Source organism: Pristiophorus japonicus, chromosome 8 (genome assembly GCF_044704955.1).
Source record: "Pristiophorus japonicus isolate sPriJap1 chromosome 8, sPriJap1.hap1, whole genome shotgun sequence".
NCBI lineage: Eukaryota > Metazoa > Chordata > Chondrichthyes > Pristiophoridae > Pristiophorus > Pristiophorus japonicus.
The window spans coordinates 142722914-142743366 of NC_091984.1; the positions used below are offsets into that span (position 1 = coordinate 142722914).

The 20453-nt window shown below is 44.7% G+C and overlaps 1 protein-coding gene across 5 annotated transcripts in view; it reads left to right on the forward strand.

Annotated features, from left to right (window-relative positions):
- The window catches only part of cep350 (centrosomal protein 350), a 190560-nt gene that overhangs the window by 127319 nt on the left and 42788 nt on the right, over nt 1–20453 (forward strand). For 4 of the 5 annotated variants that reach the window (XM_070887454.1, XM_070887457.1, XM_070887459.1 and 1 more), the window contains 4 exons: nt 4430–4517; nt 6462–6608; nt 8263–8438; nt 17965–18087. In XM_070887454.1, the coding sequence (XP_070743555.1) occupies nt 4430–4517; nt 6462–6608; nt 8263–8438; nt 17965–18087 (534 nt within the window). The remainder of the gene's footprint in view (nt 1–4429; nt 4518–6461; nt 6609–8262; nt 8439–17964; nt 18088–20453) is intronic. The other variant, XM_070887458.1, reaches the window with a different exon arrangement.

Here is a 20453-nt window from a genome sequence, read left to right on the forward strand (position 1 = left end):
GGTGTACCGATGGATGTGGTGTATTTAGATTCCCAAAAGGCATTCGATAAGGTGCCACACAAGGTTACTGCAGAAGATAAAGGTACGCGGAGTCAGAGGAAATGTATTAGCATGGATAGAGAATTGGCTGGCTAACAGAAAGCAGAGAGTCGGGATAAGTGAGTCCTTTTCGGGTTGGAAATCGGTGGTTAGTGGTGTGCCACAGGGATCGGTGCTGGGACCACAACTGTTTACAATATACATAGATGACCTGGAAGAGGGGACAGAGTGTAGTGTAACAAAATTTGCAGATGACACAAAGATTAGTGGGAAAGCGGGTTGTGTAGAGGATACAGAGAGGCTGCAAAGAGATTTAGATAGGTTAAGCGAATGGGCTAAGGTTTGGCAGATGGAATACAATGTCTGAAAATGTGAGGTCATTCACCTTGGAAAAAAAAACAGTAAAAGGGAATATTATTTGAATGGGAAGAAATTACAACATGCTGCGGTGCAGAGGGACCTGGGGTCCTTGTGCATGAAACTCTTTGAGTCTACCTGCACAACATAAAACATGTATCCGTGCCACCCGACCTGGATGACACATCAGACATTTACAAGGCCCTTTTTTTTTTATTTTTGGGCACTAAAATCAAATTTTTTCCTTTTTCCAGTGCCCCCTATAAAAGGAGAGGGGGACACTAAAAGCACCGGCATTTAAAACAAATTAAACTTTAAAACGTAAAATCAAATTAAAATTTGGTTGCCGGGCGTGATGATGCACTCCAGTCCCTCCGGTGCCCACCTCTCGCGGAAGGCCGCGAGCGTACCGGTGGACACCGCGTGCTCCATCTCCAAGGACACCCTGGACCGGATGTAAGAGCGGAAGAGAGGCAGGCAGTGAATCCCAAAAAGTTAGTTTGCAGGTGCAGCAGGTAATCAGGAAGGCAAATGGAATGTTGGCCTTCATTGCGAGAGGGATGGAGTACAAAAGCAGGGAGGTCCTGCTGCAACTGTACAGGGTATTGGTAAGGCCGCACCTGGAGTACTGCGTGCAGTTTTGGTCACCTTACTTAAGGAAGGATATGCTAGCCTTGGAGGGGGTACAGAGACGATTCACTAGGCTGATTCCGGAGATGAGGAGGTTACCTTATGATGATAGATTGAGTAGACTGGGTCTTTACTCGTTGAAGTTCAGAAGGATGAGGGCGGATCTTATAGAAACATTTAAAATAATGAAAGGGATAGACAAGATAGAGGCAGAGAAGTTGTTTCCACTGGTCGGGGAGACTAGAACTAGGGGGCACAGCCTCAAAATACGGGGGAGCCAATTTAAAACCGAGTTGAGAAGGAATTTCTTCTCCCAGAGGGTTGTGAATCTGTGGAATTCTCTGCCCAAGGAAGCAGTTGAGGCTAGCTCATTGAATGTTTTCAAATCACAGATAGATAGATTTTTAACCAATAAGGGAATTAAGGGTTACGGGGAGCGGGTGGGTAAGTGGAGCTGAGTCCACGGCCAGTGCTGAATGGCGGAGCAGGCTCGAGGGGCTAGATGGCCTACTCCTGTTCCTAATTCTTATGTTCTTGAGAAGATGGTGGTGAGCCACTGCCTTGAACTGCTGCAGTCCATGTGGTGAAGGTACTCCCACAGTGCTGTTAGGTCGGGGGTTCTAGGATTTTGAAGCAGATAGATGCAGCCAAGTGTCTTGCTAGTCGACTTCAGAGCGCAGTCAAGAGTCAACCATGCTGGTGTGGGACTGGAGTCACATGTAGGCCCCGCTGGGCAAGGACATCAGGATTCCTTCGCTAAAGGACATTCGTGAAACAGTTGGGTTTTTATGACAATTCAACAGATTCATGGTTATTTTACTGAGACCAACTTTTTATTTCCAGAATTTCTTTAAACTAAATTTAGATTCTCAAACTGTCATGGTGCAATTTGAACTTGTCTTGTCTAGATATTTTGTCCAGGTCTCTGGATCACCCAACCAAGTCCGTAATTTTTTCTTAAATGTGTGAGCGTATTTTGGTGAAATTTGCTTTTACTGAAATGCTGGCTGGCTTAAATTGCCTCTGAGTATTGGACTAAGGTTGCAGGTTTTTCCTAGATTGAATCATGGCTGCTTAAGCCTCTGTAGGGGGAGGAGTAGATGACTCGTATGATTGGGCTCAACACTGTTAATGCACCAATTCAAACTGCACCACTTCTTGACTCTGCACCTAAAAGATGGGTGCAGGCAGAAGAGGAAGAAGATCGTTTGTACTGATTGTCCATCTTGTTATCCATTCATTGGGTGGGGTGTGAGGGGGCGATTCCATCTTGTTATCCATTCATTGATTGGATGGGGTGTGAGAGGAGATTCCATCTTGCTATCCATTCATTGATTGGGTGGAGTATGAGGGGAGATTCCATCTTGTTAGCCATTCATTGATTGGATGGGGTGTGAGGTGAGATTCCATCTTGTTATCCATTCACTGATTGGGTGGGGTGTGAGGGGAGATTCCATCTTGCTATCCATGGGGTGTGAGGGGAGATTCCATCTTGTTATCCATTCATTGATTGGATGGGATGTGAGGGGAGATTCCATCTTGCTATCCATGGGGTGTGAGGGGAGATTCCATCTTGTTATCCATTCATTGATTGGATGGGGTGTGAGGGGAGATTCCATCTTGCTATCCATTCATTGATTGGGTGGAGTATGAGGGGAGATTCCATCTTGTTAGCCATTCATTGATTGGATGGGGTGTGAGGTGAGATTCCATCTTGTTATCCATTCATTGATTGGGTGGGGTGTGAGGGGAGATTCCATCTTGCTATCCATGGGGTGTGAGGGGAGATTCCATCTTGCTATCCATTCATTGATTGGGTGGAGTATGAGGGGAGATTCCATCTTGTTAGCCATTCATTGATTGGATGGGGTGTGAGGTGAGATTCCATCTTGTTATCCATTCATTGATTGGGTGGGGTGAGAGGGGGGATTCCATCTTGCTATCCATGGGGTGTGAGGGGAGATTCCATCTTGCTATCCATGGGGTGTGAGGGGAGATTCCATCTTGCTATCCATTCATTGATTGGGTGGGGAGAAGTGTGAGGAGAGGTATCAACAAGTCCAGGATGGTGAATGGAAAAGTATCTCAATTTCCAGAGACATTAACCCAAAGAGAGAGATCACTGATCCTCTCCGTCTGGTTGCTTCTGAACCCATACAGATCTGTGTGTTTGTGGGTAGGTAATCTTACCTGCTAGCACAAGGCAGGTATGGTACACTCCACCTGCAGACTGTGATTCTAAGGGATTTTCTATCCCATTCCTCCAGGTCAGAAGGACTCAGGCCAAGACCGTTCGTTCTTCTGTCACAGATGTAACAACCTTAAATTAACTCAGCCTACTCACCTTACAACAGAAGAGCTGCAGCTTTCCTGTACTGCTGTACCGTTAATATTTAGTAACGATTGAAGTGAGATGTGTCCTCTGCCCCAACTCCACTACATCTAAGACGCACAATTAGTCTCACAGTTACATTCTTCTTCTGCCAGTTTGACCATTTTGTAACTCGACAGTATCTCCATTGTTTTGTATGACCTTGTCCTGAAACTATCCCCACTTTAACACTGCAGCAAATTGCTCACTGTCCCTCAAAGAAAGCATAGTAAAAAGTTATTAAAATAGATAATTTGTTGCTTTGCTCCTAACTTTGATTTTAATTACATAAACAATGTCAGAACTGATGTAACTGCATTCCATTAAATTAAAGACAGCCTTTTAACTGAGGCACACTTGGTACCTGGGAGAGCTGTTCCACCCTGACATAGGGAGTTAGTATCTATGCAATAAACTTAAATTGCAAACTGCTGTGTTAGCATAGTGTAGGACTGGGTGAAAAAGACCTTCAAATTAGAACTGCTTGATTTTAGATTATGACAACTTGATGGTACAAATTGTCAATTCATTGTTTTGAAAGTTACAATTTGTTTGGTAATTCCAATCCTGCAGTCATAGGCTGGGATCTGCCAGTTATTCATTTAAAGGGACAGCTTGTCTTGTTACAAGTATTCCCACTCTTTGTCATTGGAAAAAGGATGGGGAAAACTTTGACCAAAAAGTGCTCTTAGACAATGCTTCCCCATTAAACTTTCAACGATTCGAGAATAAGCAGCCTCCCGCGAAAATAGTTTTTCTCCAAGTTCAGTATGACAAACATGGAAAGGAACTAAAGATGGACATTTTCAAAAAGGACATGCTGCTTAAGACATGTTATCTCAATCTCTGATCATCCTGCTGTTGGTTTGGTTGCCAACGCAGTAGTGGTGAAAACTGCACTTCAGTCTGTTCTGAACAATGAAATGGTTTGACTTTCAAAAATTACCCGTTGTACACGGGCTGATTTACACATTCTGTCGAAGGTAGGCCGTCATTGCACCATGTGACTTTACCACACACTCTTTTAACCAGGCGCCTGAGAGACAAAGGGGAAGATGACAAGATGCCACCCATCCGCAAGAGACAGCGTGGACTGCTTCTCAGGCTGCAGCAGGAGCAGGTAATACTCATTGAAAACCAAAAGGAGGTATGGGGCTAGATTCACTGCCCATTGACTGAATGAGGGGGGCACTCTACCCCAGCGTTCTCAGTTGGAGGCTTATGAAGTCTCCAGTTTTTCCTTGATATACCAACAATAAATCTTGTATAATCCTATAGCTGGGGATACAATATAACAAGTTACACGGTGCATCTGAACACAATTTTCCCACTGGAGAATTTTTACTATGACTGTCTTTAGGAACATACCTGTACATTAGCGATGATGGAAGGGATGATTATTAGCAAAGTCACAAGAGAAATGCTTGCACATGGGCCCGGAATACATTTTATGCAACTTGTGGGTTTAATGTTCTTTGAAATTGTTGTCCTCCTTTTCCCCCCCATGAGAGAAATGAACCATCTGCCATTTGCTGCAATGGATGCACAAAATAATAGGAGTCATCTAAGGCTGGTTGTCATGTGCCCTTCGTTTGCTATGTTACGGAAAAACTGTTATATTTTTCATCAGACAAGCTTTCCCCGCTCCAGTTGCACGCTTTACTTTTATATTGATGCTGGTTTTAATTTGTTGCTGGGAATGTGGAATCCATAAGCCAGCTCCGTGTTCACACTAAATCCAGCTTCCTAACCCTTCCAGGAGACCTATAGCCCCAGTTTTTTGTAGCTCACAGATACTGGTCTCCTGGAATCGGAATAAAAACAAAAGCAGGGCATATTTCCCAAACCACTACACTTGGACCCTTCTCTCTCTCTCCCTCTCTCTCTGTATCCCAGAACTACTCTGAAGTGCATCTCATTCAAGCAGCTTACCTTTGTTTTTAATTTCTTCAGATGTGCACTCTTTTTAGAACATACTTTTCCACAAGGCACCTCTGTTTGACCAACACTTGTCTCTCCCTCTCTCCCTCTCTCCCTCTCTCCCTCTCTCCCTCTCTCTCTCTCTCTCTCTCTCTCTCTTTACCCCCCCCCCCCCCCCCCCAATCCCTGGTATTGAGCTGCTCTGTGGATGTGTCTCGATGCACCTTTCTTGCATCTTTTACCTTTACTGTACATCAACCTCTTTCTATCCTTTGATTCCTCTCTTTTGCCGGTCCCACCATTATAACACTCATCGGGGTGTGCTCGAAGATATTGTTGTAAAGCATTGTCTGACCTTGGGCCTGTTACCTGTTTCCCTTTGTCCCGTCACATTCACGAATTGCTGGTTTGACTTCCCCGCCCCACACACTTTGCTCCCCCTGAGGGTGCTGCTTCTTGCTGCTCTGTGGTTGGTCCAGGTGCTGGCAGTCCGCTGGTAGCTTCGCACAGACTGTAAATGTTGCCTTGTTATTTGCCGTGAAGGCCATCACTGATGGGCCAGATTTTGTGTTCACTCAACATACATTCCAACTTCCCAGCGGGAGTCTCTCAGCACTTCTCGGGAGAGGGAACCATAGCCTTTTGTTCCTGTTCCTGTTCCCCCACTCCTTCCTGAAGCACAAGGGCACCGAGGGCAATTTTAAGACTTCATCCACCCAGATGAGATGGGTTAGCTCACCACAGACCAGGAATCAAACCTGGGACCAGCTGAAATAAAACCCCCAAAATGCTGGGAACACTCAGCATCTGTGGAGAGAGAAACAGAGTTAATGTTTCAAGTCGATGACCTACTGATCTGTTGAGGTTAGTGCAACACACAAATTTCATTTAAAAGGTGGAAAAGCTTGCACTATGAAAAAGCTTTGCGTGCTATAAAAGATGCACAGTTCCACCTCAATCTTTTAGATGAGCAATGCATTGGACTGCGTAGCTTGCAACTCCCTGGGCTGTAGCAATGTATCGCCTGACCTCATCTGGCGACTTTTGTCCATGGTCACACCATGGCACACTGTTGTTCACGGTCAACATCCTCTTCCTCCCCGACTGTTTTGTTTATAACTTTGCCCCCTCACTTTTGCCACAGGCTGAAATCAAACGTCTACAAGAAGCCAACAGGGCTGCTCGGAAGGAGAGGCAGCTGATCCTGAAACAGCAGGAGGAGATTCAGCGCATGCGTCAGACCACCATCAAAATACAGGAGAAGCTCAAATCAGCTGGAGAGGGCAAGCTGGTCAGTACCCCACCTTGTACGCACCATGCGCGGAAGGTGTACTACCGAACTGTTCAGTGCAAGGTTACTCTGGAAAATAAGCAACTGCGTGTCCCTGAGCATAAATGGGGATCTTGTACAATACAAGCTTGCTGTTCAGCAAAGTCTGTACTCCATGTTAGAATGACAATGTAATTGAAAGGTTTAACATTTTACAAGGAGAGTTATAAGCAAGTAAAGGCTATCCTGTTGGTGAGGAATACCAGCTTCAGTCTCCCAGTAATTTTACAGAGAAGGTAACATGTTTACATTCAGTCTTCAGTCAGGGTTAGGGCTAGGTTGATTCCGGAGATGAGGGGGTTGACTTATGAGGATAGGTTGAGTAGGTTGGGCCTATGCACATTGGAATTCAGAAGAATGAGAGGTGATCTTATTGAAACTTATAAGAAAATGAGGGGGTTCGACAAGGTGGATGCAGAGAGGATATTTCCACTCAGGGGAAACTAAAACTAGGGGGCATAGTCTTAGAATAAGAGGCTGCCCATTTAAAACTGAGATGAGAAATTTCTTCTGAGGGTTGTAAATCTGTGGAATTCTCTGTCGCAGAGAGCTGTGGAGGCTGGGCCATTGAATATATTTAAGGAGGAGATAAACAGATTTTTGAGCGATAAGGGAGTAAAGGGTTATGGGGAGTGGGCAGGGAAGTGGAGCTGAGTCCATTATCAGATCAGCCATGATCTTATTAAATGGCAGAGCAGGCTCGAGGGGCCAAATGGCCATATGTTTTTTTTGTTCTTCTATTGAGGCCAAATCTCTGTGTGTACAACTGCATACAGAGGTATAACTGTTTGTGTCACAAAAGGTATTTTGATCGTGTGCCCTCACCTTACTGTTCATGTGCAATCGAGTGTTGTTCTATATTACATAGAATTTACAACACAGAAACAGGTCATTCGGCCTAACTGGTATCTCCACATGAGCCTCCTTCCACCTCCATCTAACCCAATCAGCATATTCTACATTAGATCAAAATACAGTAACACTTGATAACACAGTGCATAGGAACAGGAATCAGCCTTCCAGCCCCTCGCACCTGTTTCGCCATTCCGTTAGATCATGGCTGATCTGGACCTCGACTCCCATCTACCCGCCTTTGTCCCTTAATAAATACCCTTGCTTAAAAACAGCAAATAGTTCTCCCTGCACGGGAGGGGTAAGCAGTCCTGGAAACTGATTCTAGTAAATCTCAGCTGCATTTTGTCCCAACAAATTCCAGAACCACCATCATAGGCAGTCCCTCGAAATTGAGGAAGACTTGTTCCACTCTAAAAGTGAGTTCTTAGGTGACTGAACAGTCCAATACAGGAATTACAGTCTCTGTCACAGGTGGGACAGACAGTGGTTGAAGGAAAGGGTGGGTGGGACTGGTTTGCCGCACGCTCCTTCCCATTGCCTGCGCTTGGTTTCTGCATGCTCTCGGCGACGAGACTCGAGGTGCTCAACGCCCTCCTGGATGCACTTCCTCCACTTAGGGCGGTCTTTGACCAGGGACTCCCAGGTGTCAGTGGGGATGTTGCATTTTATCAAGGGGACTGTCAAACCTTTCCACAGGAGCCATCTTGGTGTATTCTTGAGCACAATCTCTCTGTCTCAGTAACAACTTTTTTCATTTTAGGAGCTGCGGAGCGCGGAACAACTGGAGGAAGAGAACGTTTCTAAAGTGAGCCACGCTTCCAGTCCCTTGCAAACCGATGTGGAGACACGGAGCCCCTCCCCCGTTTCTATCTCGGGCAGCGAGACCAGCAGCATCATGCAGAAACTGAAGAAGATGCGCAGCCACATGGATGAAAAGTAATGCCATACATACTTACCTGTTGGGGCTTCTTTAACGTCGACTGCTGTGAAAATCTGGCAACCCCAACCCACTCCGTTCTCGCCCATCCATTTGTCAGCTGGTGCAGGCAGAAGGGGGAGAGAGAGAGAGCGAGAGCTGACATTGCCGAGATACAACATAAGAGGCTATGTTGGGCATCGCTTGGAGCTTCCCATTAACACACTCCACTTGGAATGTTTGCTTTTCGTCATTGGATAAAACGCCCGTTCCAAGTTTCACAGTTCTGCTCGGAACTGTTTCCCCCCCCCCCCACCACCATTTAACTTCCCCACCTCCCAAAGCTGGTGGTGATTGCTGGACAATGTGATTCCACAGGCGCTCTGAGGTGATGGGGCATTTGACCTTTGACCCCAGGAATGGGGCAGCCAAGTCCAAGTGTGAATGCACTGTCAGCCGGCCTCTGTGGGAACTCTGGCTGTATTTTTTTCTTTCCCTCGTTATTTGTCAGCACCCTTTGTTCCAAAGCTCTGGCCCAAGCCTCATGGAATTGAATTGTGAAAGTGAAGACTTTTACTGGTGGAAAGCTCACCCTGTCCTTCGGTGGGGGCGGGGGTGAAGTGGGGGTACATTTCAATTTTATTGTCCTTAATCTTGCTGGTATTGCCAGTTTTACAATGTACACTTTTTCTTGGTTATTAAATAGGAATAAGTTAGATGAGACTGATGTGCTGATTTTGATGGTCTTTATTTAACTGACCATCTGTTCTGAGAATTGATATTTTCATGGAATTTATCTGCTGATTGTACAGTTATTCAAAGCAAGAAGCCCTTCCCCAGTGACCCGCTGTTTCTCTCTCCCCCATATTGCGCATGCTGTGATGGCTGATGGTCGCAAACTGCATGTCGGTTGAGATAATTTTCTGTTTGTAACTGAGTTTCAAATGAGTTTAGGTTGCCAGACTTTCAAAGCCTGAGACAAATTTGATACCTTGAACAAGGGGGTGATTGAAGGGTCTCTAATGCCAATGAAGAGAAGCAAAGGTTACAGGTGAATATGTTAAAAACTCGTTGGCACAATAAGAAGTATTTCATTTTCTTTTTGGATCACACACCTGTGGGTAGGCTCCATGAGCAATGTCCTTTGGAGCTGAGGGATGGCTGCAGCTGATACATTGTGGGACCTTGTCAAATGGACGCAACAAGTTTGGATAATGTTGCGTTAAAGTTTCATGCTGGCAGAATGTGGCTTTAGGAGGATATTGCTCTTTATACAGCAAAGACGAGTGTCACCAAAGCTTGCGGAAAATTAGGCGGTACCAACCTACAAGTTCCCCACAATAGTTGGCAAGCAAAGGCTGTTGGTGGCAGGCACATGGGTTGTTAGATTGGCATTGAAGGTCCATCCTTGGGTTTAAAGGAGTAGATCACTCCTTTCAGGTTATATTCAGAGAAATGCTAACCATGGCCTAGTGAGGACCAATGAAGGTCAGAGTCTTTCTTCATTTCATCTTCCCTATTCTATCTTGTTCGTGCTGTCCTGGTACAGATCTTTAAACCTGGTGGTGTCCAGTGATGGAATATCTAATGAGAACTAGGGACAGCCCCCTTAGGAAGATGGGCCTCATGCCTGTTTGAGCTGCTCTAAGATACCGTATTTAATTTGGATAATGACTGAAGCAGGATGTCCCAAATAAAAGCCAGTTTGCCAGTATGCTGGAGGTAACCAATAAGATCACTTGAGAAGCAATATCGAGTGACCATGGGAACAATGGAAAACATGCACGAGGCTTCTGATGTACAGAGATGGTTGCTGTGAGTAATTCCAGCGAACGAAGTGCGTGAACCTCACCCTAAATGAACCAAAAAAACTGAAATAGAAGTAGAGCGGTTATCCAGTTACCTTTGAGGCGAAATAGTGAGGGTATACCCTATTTCAAAAATAAATAGAGATCTTGGAGACAGAGTTCAGAGTTTGAACAATACTTGTGGGAAATTAGCAAATCCTAATCTTCGAGATAAACTTTGAGATACATTTTGTGGATAAATAGCCTCCTCGTTTGGCTGAGCATTTGGTCACGGAAAGCAAGCGTTTAGACTTTTCACGTGAAGTAAACAGTGAAGCCTATATATGTTCAAAGACTATCTGAAACGGTTCTGCATGATTCCTGTTGATATGTTGCCATAAGAGTGGTAGAAAGATGTCAACCCACAAATCAGGTAAGAGCAGAGCCTGACCTCTGCAGCAAGTCTCCAGTTTGAACGCATTGATTTAATCGTGCATGATCTCAGTGAGCTGCTTGTGTGTGGTTCTGTTTTATGCAAAGGCCTGTACGTGCTAACAATACTTACTCTTACCCTCTGAGTAGGGAGGGACATTAGTAAGCTTTCTGTGTAGTTCTGATTTAATGCCCCAACTTAAAACTGGAGAAAAGCATCAGGGCAGAAGTACTGACAGAAGTGCATGTGAATTTGTGGGCTTCTGCCATTGGTTCATGAGCTTGATGTTGATGATAAAATGATACTACAGCTATCAAAATAATAACAGCAGCAACAACCTGTGTTTGTATAGCGCCTTTATCGTAGTAAAACGTTCCAAGGTGCTTCACAGGAGTGTTGTAAAAACCAAATTTGATACTGAGCCACGTCAGGAGATATTGGGGCAGATGACCAAAAACTTGGTTGAAGAGGTAGGTTGTAACGGGTGTCTTAAAGGAGGAAAGAGAGGTAGAGAGGCGAAGAGGTTTAGGGAGGGAATTCCATAGCTTGAGGCCTCGGCAGCTGAAGGCACAGCCACCGATGATGGAGTGATTCAAATCGGGGATGCTCAAGAGGTCAGAATTTGAGGAGTGCAGATATATATCAGGGTTGTGGGGCTGGAGGAGATTAGAGTTAGGAAGTGGTGAGGCCATGGAGGAATTTGAATACAAGGATAAGATATCAAAAAGGGTAGAGGAGTTCCTGAAGTTTCAATCCAGCTCCAAAACCTGATGGTGATTTCCCCCGTCCCACTTCCCAAGAGGACTTGTAATTCCCGTTTTTACATGGTGAAAGTAAAAATGTGAAACGGTTAAGCGATTAGACAAGTGGAAATTAATAACACAAAACTAACTTCAAAGGATTGTTTGTTGAGGGGGAGGAAGTCATGGCTGGTTATGGAAATACATTTAAAAATACTTGGGGAAAGCTTTTGGAAAGCATCGGCATTGCGTGGAAGGTAGATTACCATTGTCTCTGCCTTGCCGATGTAAGCCCAAGTTCCTCTTGTGTCCATTCACGTGTGCATTTTGGCTGTCATTCTGGAATCAAGATCATTCCTTCTATATCCTTTTTTCTTCTCTTGGACCTTTCATTCCTGTCTATCCTCCTTCCTGTCACCCAGTCACACCATTTTTCTTGTCTCTCTTCCCTGACGCCCCCCCACCCCATCCCTACCCCAGTCGATCATTGCTCCACTACTCCTCTATGTTCCTACTCTTCAGCCACTTCAGGCTTAAACCTTCTTCGAATAAAGCCACCGATGCCCTCTGTGCCCCTCTTAGCATTCTCTGGGCCCATCGAGATATCCGTTGCTGCCCACTTATGAGCAGCAGCCCCAATTGCCCCATCCTCTTCTGTCACCGAACTTTGCAGTGCGGAACATTACCCACCTCCTTCCCGTCCCACTCACGTCACCTACCGTTACTCTCTTCGATTCTGGCAGCGGATCGATCGTCGCCCTTCTCCACATTTCCTTCCAGAATGTCTGTTAAATCATGAACCAGACTTTTGCCATCCACAACTATATTTTAAATGTTTGCATTGACGTCCTGGCTTTGACTGAAACGTAGCTTACAGTTGGTGACGCTTTGCCCCTTACTGAAGCCTCCCCGCCTGGCTATAATTTCTACTATGTGCCCCACCTAAACTGCTGTGGTGGAGGTATGGCCCTTGTCACCAAGGCCTGGCTTGGTCTCTTTCCCCTACTTCTCAGGTGCCTTCTCTTTCTTTAAGCTCCTCGCCCTTTTCCAGCCTCTCACTTCTAATTTAAAGTCCTCAATTGTCTCCTCCCCCTGCCCCCCACCCCCCCCCCCCCCCCGCCTTCTCCAGGCCCTGCCTTGAGTTTCTTCCCCAAATCTCCTTCCTCCTTTCCTCCATCAGCCTCTGCACTGATGCATTTTCATGGTCAGTGATTTCAGTCTTCATCTTGGCTCCCTTTGTTTCTCTTTGAATTTACTGCCCTCCTGTCTTCACTTAACCTCTCCCTCCATGCAACCTTGCCTAACCATATTCATGGCCTTGCCATCTCTGGTGGGCTCTCTTTTGCAGTGGTCTCGGTCACTGACGCTGTCTCTAACCACCACCTTGTGTTACTCACCACCCACATCTCCTACCTCTTTCCAGTCGGATTTCCTCTGCGCCTGTCCTTTCGAAGAAACGTACCACAAAGTCATTAACAATTGCAGTTTCGAATTTGGAACTGCCTTACCTTTATTCTCTCCCAACCCGGCTGTTCCCCTGGTATGGACTCCATCTTCGTTCCCTGATGTCCAAGGGAGTACTTGAGCATATCTGGCGTGCACTGGGTGAGCTATTCGTCACCAGATCTGGCTGGACTATATGAAGTGTTGATGGGCCTTGCACTCCACTCACAAAACTGCCCACTATGCCAGAAACATCCTGTTTTTTCTCCTCTACCAACCCTCTCTTTAAACCCCAACCACCTTCATTTCCAGCAACAGCAAATGGAACAAGCTCATTGATGTCTTTGTGACTAAGACAAACGATCCGTTCACCAGAAACTGCTGCTTCACCCTTTGGAAGAGTGCAGTGCGGATTGGCCAGAAATGGCGCAGACTCGATGGGCTGAATGGCCTCTTTCTGTGCCATACTGTTCTGTGATACCAGGGCTTAAAGGTTAAATTATGAGGACAATTTGCATGAACTAGGTTTGTATTCCCTTGAGATTGCAAGGTTGATCTAAACGAGATATTTAAAATGATTAAGGTAGATGATATTTATAATGTAGATACAGAGAAACTATTTCCTCTGGTTGGCGAATCCAGAATAAGAGAGCATAATCTTAAAATTAGAGCTAGGCTGTTTAGGAGGGAGATCAGGAAGTCCTTCTTTACACACTGGGTAGTAGAAATCTGGGTCTCTTCTGAACGGCAGATGATGCTGAGACGATTGGAATTTTCAAGACTGAGATTGGTAGCTTTTCGTTAAATAAGGGTATCGAGGGATATGGAACAATAGTGGTAAAAATTGAGTTGAGATACAAATGAGCCTTAATCAAATTGAATGGCAGAATAGGCTTGAGGAGCTGAATGGTCTGCTGTTCCTATGAACCTTTGTTACCAAGTCAAACCACCCATCTAAACTCTGCCCCACCTCCACACCCCTTGCCCTACATCTGAAAACCCCAATCCATTTCTGGTTTCTCATCCTTCTCTTATGCCCTCTCCGAGCACACCTTTTCCATGAGACCCACTTCCTGCTCTCTTGACCGCATTCCCACTTAACTGCCGACCACCTAATTTCTCTTCCTGTCCCCCATACTACTTAATGTTAGAATCAACATGACACAGCACAGAAGGAGGCCCTTCGGGCAATCGTGCCTGTGCTGGCTCTTTGGTACAGCTATTCAATGTCCCATTCCCCTGCTCTTTCCTCATAACTCATCACCCGGCAACAATGTTTTCCCTTCAAGTATTGATCCAATTCCCTATTGAAAATGACCATTGAATCTGTTCTCTGGTTACTGATCTTTCTGTCACTAGAAACAGTTTTTCCTCCTTTACTCTATCCAAACTGTTCATGATTTTGACCACCCCTATCAAATCTCCTCTTAACCTTCTCTGCTCTAAGGAGACCAACCCTAGCGTCTCTAGTATCTCTACTTACTGTACATCCCTGATGTTCGAGTAAATCTCTCTACCTTTTCTAAGGCCTGGATATCCGTCCTAAAGTGTGGTTTCCAGAATTGAACAAAATACTCCAGCTGAGGCCTGACCAGTGTTTTATAAAAGTTTAGCATAACTTGCTTTTGTGCTCTATGCCTGCATTAATAAAGTTAAGGATCCAATTTGCTTTTTTAACAACCTTCTCAACTTGCATAGTTATACAGTATTACGTCGTATTTACAGCACAGAATGGGCCATTCAGCCCAATAGGCCGATGCCGGTGTTTGTGCTCCACATGAGCCTCCTCCCGCCTTTCTTCATCTAATCTTATTAACATATTCTTCCATTCCTTTCCCCCCTTATTTTTATTTAGCTTCCCCTTAAACGGATCTATGCTCATTGACCTAAAAGGCTCCAGGTACAGCAACGCCTCTTAATTAAAAATTCTCATCCTCATCTTCAAATCCCTCCATGGCCTCACACCTTCATATCTGCTGCCTCCGAAATCTCGGCTCTCTTCCAGTTCAAACCTCTTGTGCATCCCTAATTTCTTTCACACCTCATGTTGGCTGTGCTTTCAGCTACCTAGGCCCCATGCCACACTAAACCTCTCCATCTCCCCCGCTTTTCTTTTATTGAAGATCCTGTTTAAATCCACCTCTTCGGTCAAGTTTTTGGTCACCCCTCCTAATAATATCTTCCCCATTTGCTTTTTCATTTTGAGAACATAAGAACATAAAAAAATAGGAGTAGGAATAGGGCCCGACAGCCTCTCGAGCCTGCTCCGCCATTCAATAAGATCATGGCTGATCATCGATCTCAACTGCACTTTCCTGCCCGATCTCCATATCCCTTGATTCCCCTCGACTCCAAAAATCTATCTATCTCCGGCTTGAATATATTCAGAGACTTAGCATCCACAGCCCTCTTTAGCAGAGAATTACAAAGATTCACTACCCTCTGAGTGAAGAAATTCCTCCTTATCTCAGTCTTAAATGGCCTTATCCTGAGACTGTGCCCCCTGGACTCTCCAGCCAGGGGAAACAACTTCTCAGCATCTACCCTGTCAATCTCCTTCAGAATCTTATGTTTCAATGAGATTACCTCTCATTATTCTAAACTCCAGAGAGTATAGGTCCATTCTATACAATCTCTCATCATAGGACAGCCCTCTCATCCCAGGAATCAATCTAGTGAACCTCCAAGGCAAGTATATCCTTCCTTGGATAAGGAGACCATCATCATCATCGGCAGTCCCTCGGAATCGAGGAAGACTTGCTTCCACTCTTAAAATGAGTCCTTAGGTGGCTGAACAGTCCAATAAGAGACCACAGTCCCTGTTACAGGTGGGACAGATAGTTGTTGAGGGAAAGGGTGGGTGGGACAGGTTTGCCGCACGCTCTTTCCGCTGCCTGCACAGTACTCCAGGTGTGGTCTTTGCCTCTGTGAAGCATTTTGGGATGTTATCTACCCGATATATAAATGTAAGTTGCATCCAAATGGAAGGCAGCTGATCCAGTTGTTTTGTGCTAGTTTAAGTTTCTGGCTCTGTGGACATTCTTAAAAGTAACAGACTGATCGATAATTGACTTGCACTCAGCTTCACAGAAAAACCTTAAATGTTGGCTTATGTAACTTGTCAGGGAATCTGGGAGCTATCAGTTTAAAGTGCCTCCATTTTAAAAGTTGCAGCTAATAGATTCATTTCAGAAAGCATATTACAGCAGGTTCAACTTCATTCCAGCTTTCAAAGTGTCAAAAAGGGAGCATCTCCCCCACTTTCTTTGGGTGGGGAAGTATCGGTATTTCCCCTGGGTACTTTCACTAGTGGGCTACACGGTGTTGCTCAGTATCCTGTTGAGTGTCACCTCATTCAGTCCAGTGTGCTTTTAGTTTTCATTTCTGGAAGCCGTTTATCTCAAGTTGCTGGCGAAATGCATGTGGGGTGTGGTCTACCCACAATTCAAATTTGTTGCATTTAACAAATCATTTTGAATTAAACAATGTAAATAATGCAGAGTGGTCAAAGGGCATCCGATAATTCGAATTAAGTGACTTCAGATAATGTAATGACGTTGCTGCAGCTTGGTGTCCTTGTGTGAGGTGATGCAGCTTGCCCGTGCTAACCCTCACAACTGCAGTTTCCGTCCTGTATCCTACACAACTACTAACAGATGCTTTCTCTGCAGTGTTTCGAGAAAATCTAGAATAGATGTCCTAAATGTCTTTAATAAGAGTTGAGTGATGCATACTGCTTGCACTGGGAGTTTGAAGTCATTGTTTTGCACCCCAGTGGCACACTGCCACACACCACTAATGTACTGTGCCATGGAGTGCTGGCCCCAGGTCTGTGATTCCTCACTTGGTGACCTTTAGTTCACGATGGAGGAAGTGGTTATTTGGAGACCCATGTACTTCACTACATGGAGGGATGAAGAATCAAAGGCCGAATCATGTTGGTTTACTTCAGCCTACTGCCAGCTGAAGATGAATTGCCAAATGTCTCCCCCATCAATTAGAGAATGATGGCAAGGAGGGGCAGTACTTCATTTAAAAAAAAAAAGTTCTTCAAAATGTTTCATTATGATCTTTTAAAAATAATTATTACTTGCACTTCGAGAAAGAGTAGGGAAGACAGTTATGACAATTTGAGCATGGTGTCATCTACTTTGTGCAGGGGTTTATGTCAAATTCTTTATCCTTTTTATCCCTTGTAGACTTGGTAGTGAAGTGAAGCATGCAGTGTGGGTCTCCATTTCATTACACCACCTTCCACTTGTTACAGGCCCTCTTTTAGTTTTGAATAGTGAGGGTCATGGCTATATAGATCTCACTGTCCCAGCACAATGGCACAGTTCCACAAATCACAAAGGAGGAAAGCGACAATCCTCTGATACCCAATGTGAATTGCAGTCCTGTGTCTGTCTGGCCCAGTCTCCATAGCCGGATGAGCAAAGATGAGAATCCCTGGAACATTTCTGGGAAGTTCTGCAAGTAGTCACCATTGGAAGCACAGCAGTGAAAGTCAAAGATTGAATTATCACCCATTGGCTGGAAATGAAGAGCTCTGTCCTGGGAAGAGAACCTTACTAACCCCACCAGAGTCAATTGATTAGAGAGTGTTGGGGTGGGGGCTGTAATGCGAATATGGACCATTGTTTCAATTCACCCCTCTTCCCTTTCCCCTGCCCAGTTCCGAGAGTAGGTGTGTCAGTGTGCATACACGATCTCTACCCCTGAGAATGTAGCATCGAGGAACATATTTTGCCACATCAACTGTAATTGTAGGTTCAGATCCTAATGCTGGCTGCCACACTCAGCCATATTCCGATGGGTTTGCAGGCTATGGTTGAACTATTGGGTTGACTGCTCTGGTACTTGAGGTTCTACTGCCCCCGCCCCACCTACCCTCCCAATAAGAGCGATCAGAGTTGATATCAGCTTTGGTGAGTGCCATTTGAATTCACAGAATCTCTGCCAGCAGAAGGAGTTGGATCGAGGCCAGAGTTTGAGGGAGGTCAGACACCAAATGGTTTTATGCTAAGAGTGGAATTTCTGCTTAAAACGTGAGGTTTTCTTTAGAGTATCTAAAAGATGAAATAGTTTTGGGGTAATACTCAGCTGTTGTCTTTTTTTCTCCTGTTTTGCCTCCTTTTTGTAGGCACTGCTCTCCTGTCCACTACTTCTTCTCTGTCTTTACGTCTCATCACTGGGCCTCTCTCAGTGTCTGTTTCCCCAACCTACATCCCAAATTCCAGCTGTACATCTACAACCAGCTGGTCAGGTACTGTGCAACCTCTGCTTCTCACTGATTGAGCATGCTCTGTTGCATCACATGCACGTGGGGTTTGGGGGTGCGGGGGGAGGTGTAGAGGAGAGAATTGCGCAGAGAAAATTTGAGTTTCTCCATCTCTCAGCTGTTGGCTTCATGTAGATGCACTAAGCTGCTGGTTGGCAATATACTGCAGACTTTACAGATGAACTGAAACGTGCTTATTAAAGGGGCATTACCATGGAAGTGAGAGATCAAAGTTACACTTGCAGTCTAAGCTGCTAATGCCAACAGAACAGTATTATTGAAGATTGAAATGTGTAAATCTTTGAATAGGACTGTCAAAGATTTGGGCAGAGCTGCAGCTCACTGATCCCGTTGAATGCATCTTTAAGTTACATACGTAAATTTGCATTGCAAGCCTGAAGTTCCACATGGCAGTGCCCCTTTAACAGTACAAATGTCCCTTTGAGCAGTTGAGATTTTTCCATTTTCATTCTCTCATGAACATTAGGTATTGGATAATTTATCGGGACATAATTGTCACAGTATTCACTGTGTGCCCTTGTAGAATATCTCCAAATTGCGCATGTAATGAGTTTTGTTCAAATGCCTGTCATTTTAACTCGTGCTAGCCGCTCTCAAATCTTTGATTACAATGACAATTCATTGAAAGAGTTTGAAGTACAAACATTTTCCAGGCCACAGTGCTGCATTAACCAGCACACTGGGCAACCCCATAGGCAGCTGGGAAGACACTGGCTATGGGAGGAATTCTATGTTTATTCCCAAGTTGTATTTGCTTAATTTTCAGAGCTATTTGATCCTCCATTTGTCTGTTACTTTAAACTGCATTAAGAACTAAGTTGATTACATTGCTGCATTTCTCCATCTTTCCCACCCTGAACTAAAATAATATTCCCTCCCTCACTTCTTGCTTTGGAATCACTATTTGTGAAAGTTAATTGTTGGTGTTTCTACTGTGCCTGAGAGGAATGTGGTAGTGATGAGGAGTGGTAGGAGACAGTATAGTCCGAGGTATCGATCCTGTTCTCTGCAGCCGCGACCGGGAGTTCTAAAGGTTGTGTTGCCTGCCAGGGTAAAGGATGTTTCCTCTCCCAACTGGAGAAGAATTTGGAGTGGGAGGGGGAGGACCCAGTTGTCGTGGTCCATGTAAGAACCAACGACATGAGTCGAGCTAGAAATGAGGTTCTGCTGAGAGAGTTTGAGGAGCTCGGGTAAATTAAAACGCAGAACCTCATCGGTAATAATCGCTGGATTGCTACCTGAGCCACGAGCAAATTGGCACAGGGACAAACAGATCAGAGGTTTAAATATGTGGCTCAAAGAGTGGTGTGGGGAGCAGGTGTTTCAGTTCATGGGGTACAGGCGGCAATACTGGGGAAAGAGGGAGCTGATCCATTGGGGCAGGCTCCACTTAAATCGGGTTGGGACCAGTGTTCTGGCGAATCGAATAGCTCGGGCCATAGATAGGGCTTTAAACTAATGAAGGGTGGGTGGGAATATTCAGGAAAGCGTAAATTTAAAAGCAGTAAGAGAAATGTTAAGGCTGTAGAGCAGAGTAGTGATCTGGGTAAAGATAAGCAAAGTGGGTCAGAAAAGGACAAAGATTAATGAAGGTAATAGGGCATTAGTGACTAAAGTGACATCAGGAAAACAATAGAAAAAAGTTTAAGCTAAAGGTACTATATCTGAATGCACAAAGCATTCGCAACAAAATAGATGAATTAATAGCGCTGATAGAAATAAATGGGTTTGATTTAATAGCCATTACAGAGTCATGGTTGCTGAGTGACCAAGGTTGGGAGCTAAATATTCCAGGATATTTGACTTTTAGAAGAGATAGGCAAGAATGGAAAAGGAGGAGGGTTAGCTCTGATAATAAAGGGGCGAATAAAGACAGTAGAGAAAAAGGATCTTGGCTCAGAAAAATAAAATGTAAAATGTTTAGGTGGAGCTAATAAACAACAAGGGGCGGAAAACACTAGTGGGAGTAGTTTACAGGTCCCCTAACAGTGGTTGTAGAGTCGGGCAGAGTATAAATCGGGCAATTAGAGATGCATGTAACAAGAGTAATACACTAATCATGGGGGACTTTAACTTTCATATGGACTGGGCAAACCAAATACTTTGTGTCTGTCTTCACAGAAGAAGACACAAAAAATCTCCCAGAAATAGTGGAGAACCAAGGGTCAAGCGAGAATGAAGAACTGAAAGAAATTAGTATTGATTTAAAAAAATAGTACTAGAGAAATTAATGGGACTGAAGGCCGATAAATTCCCTGAACCTGATGGCCTATATCCGAGGGGATTTTAAGGAGGTGGCTATAGACATAGTGGATGCGTTGGGTGTCATC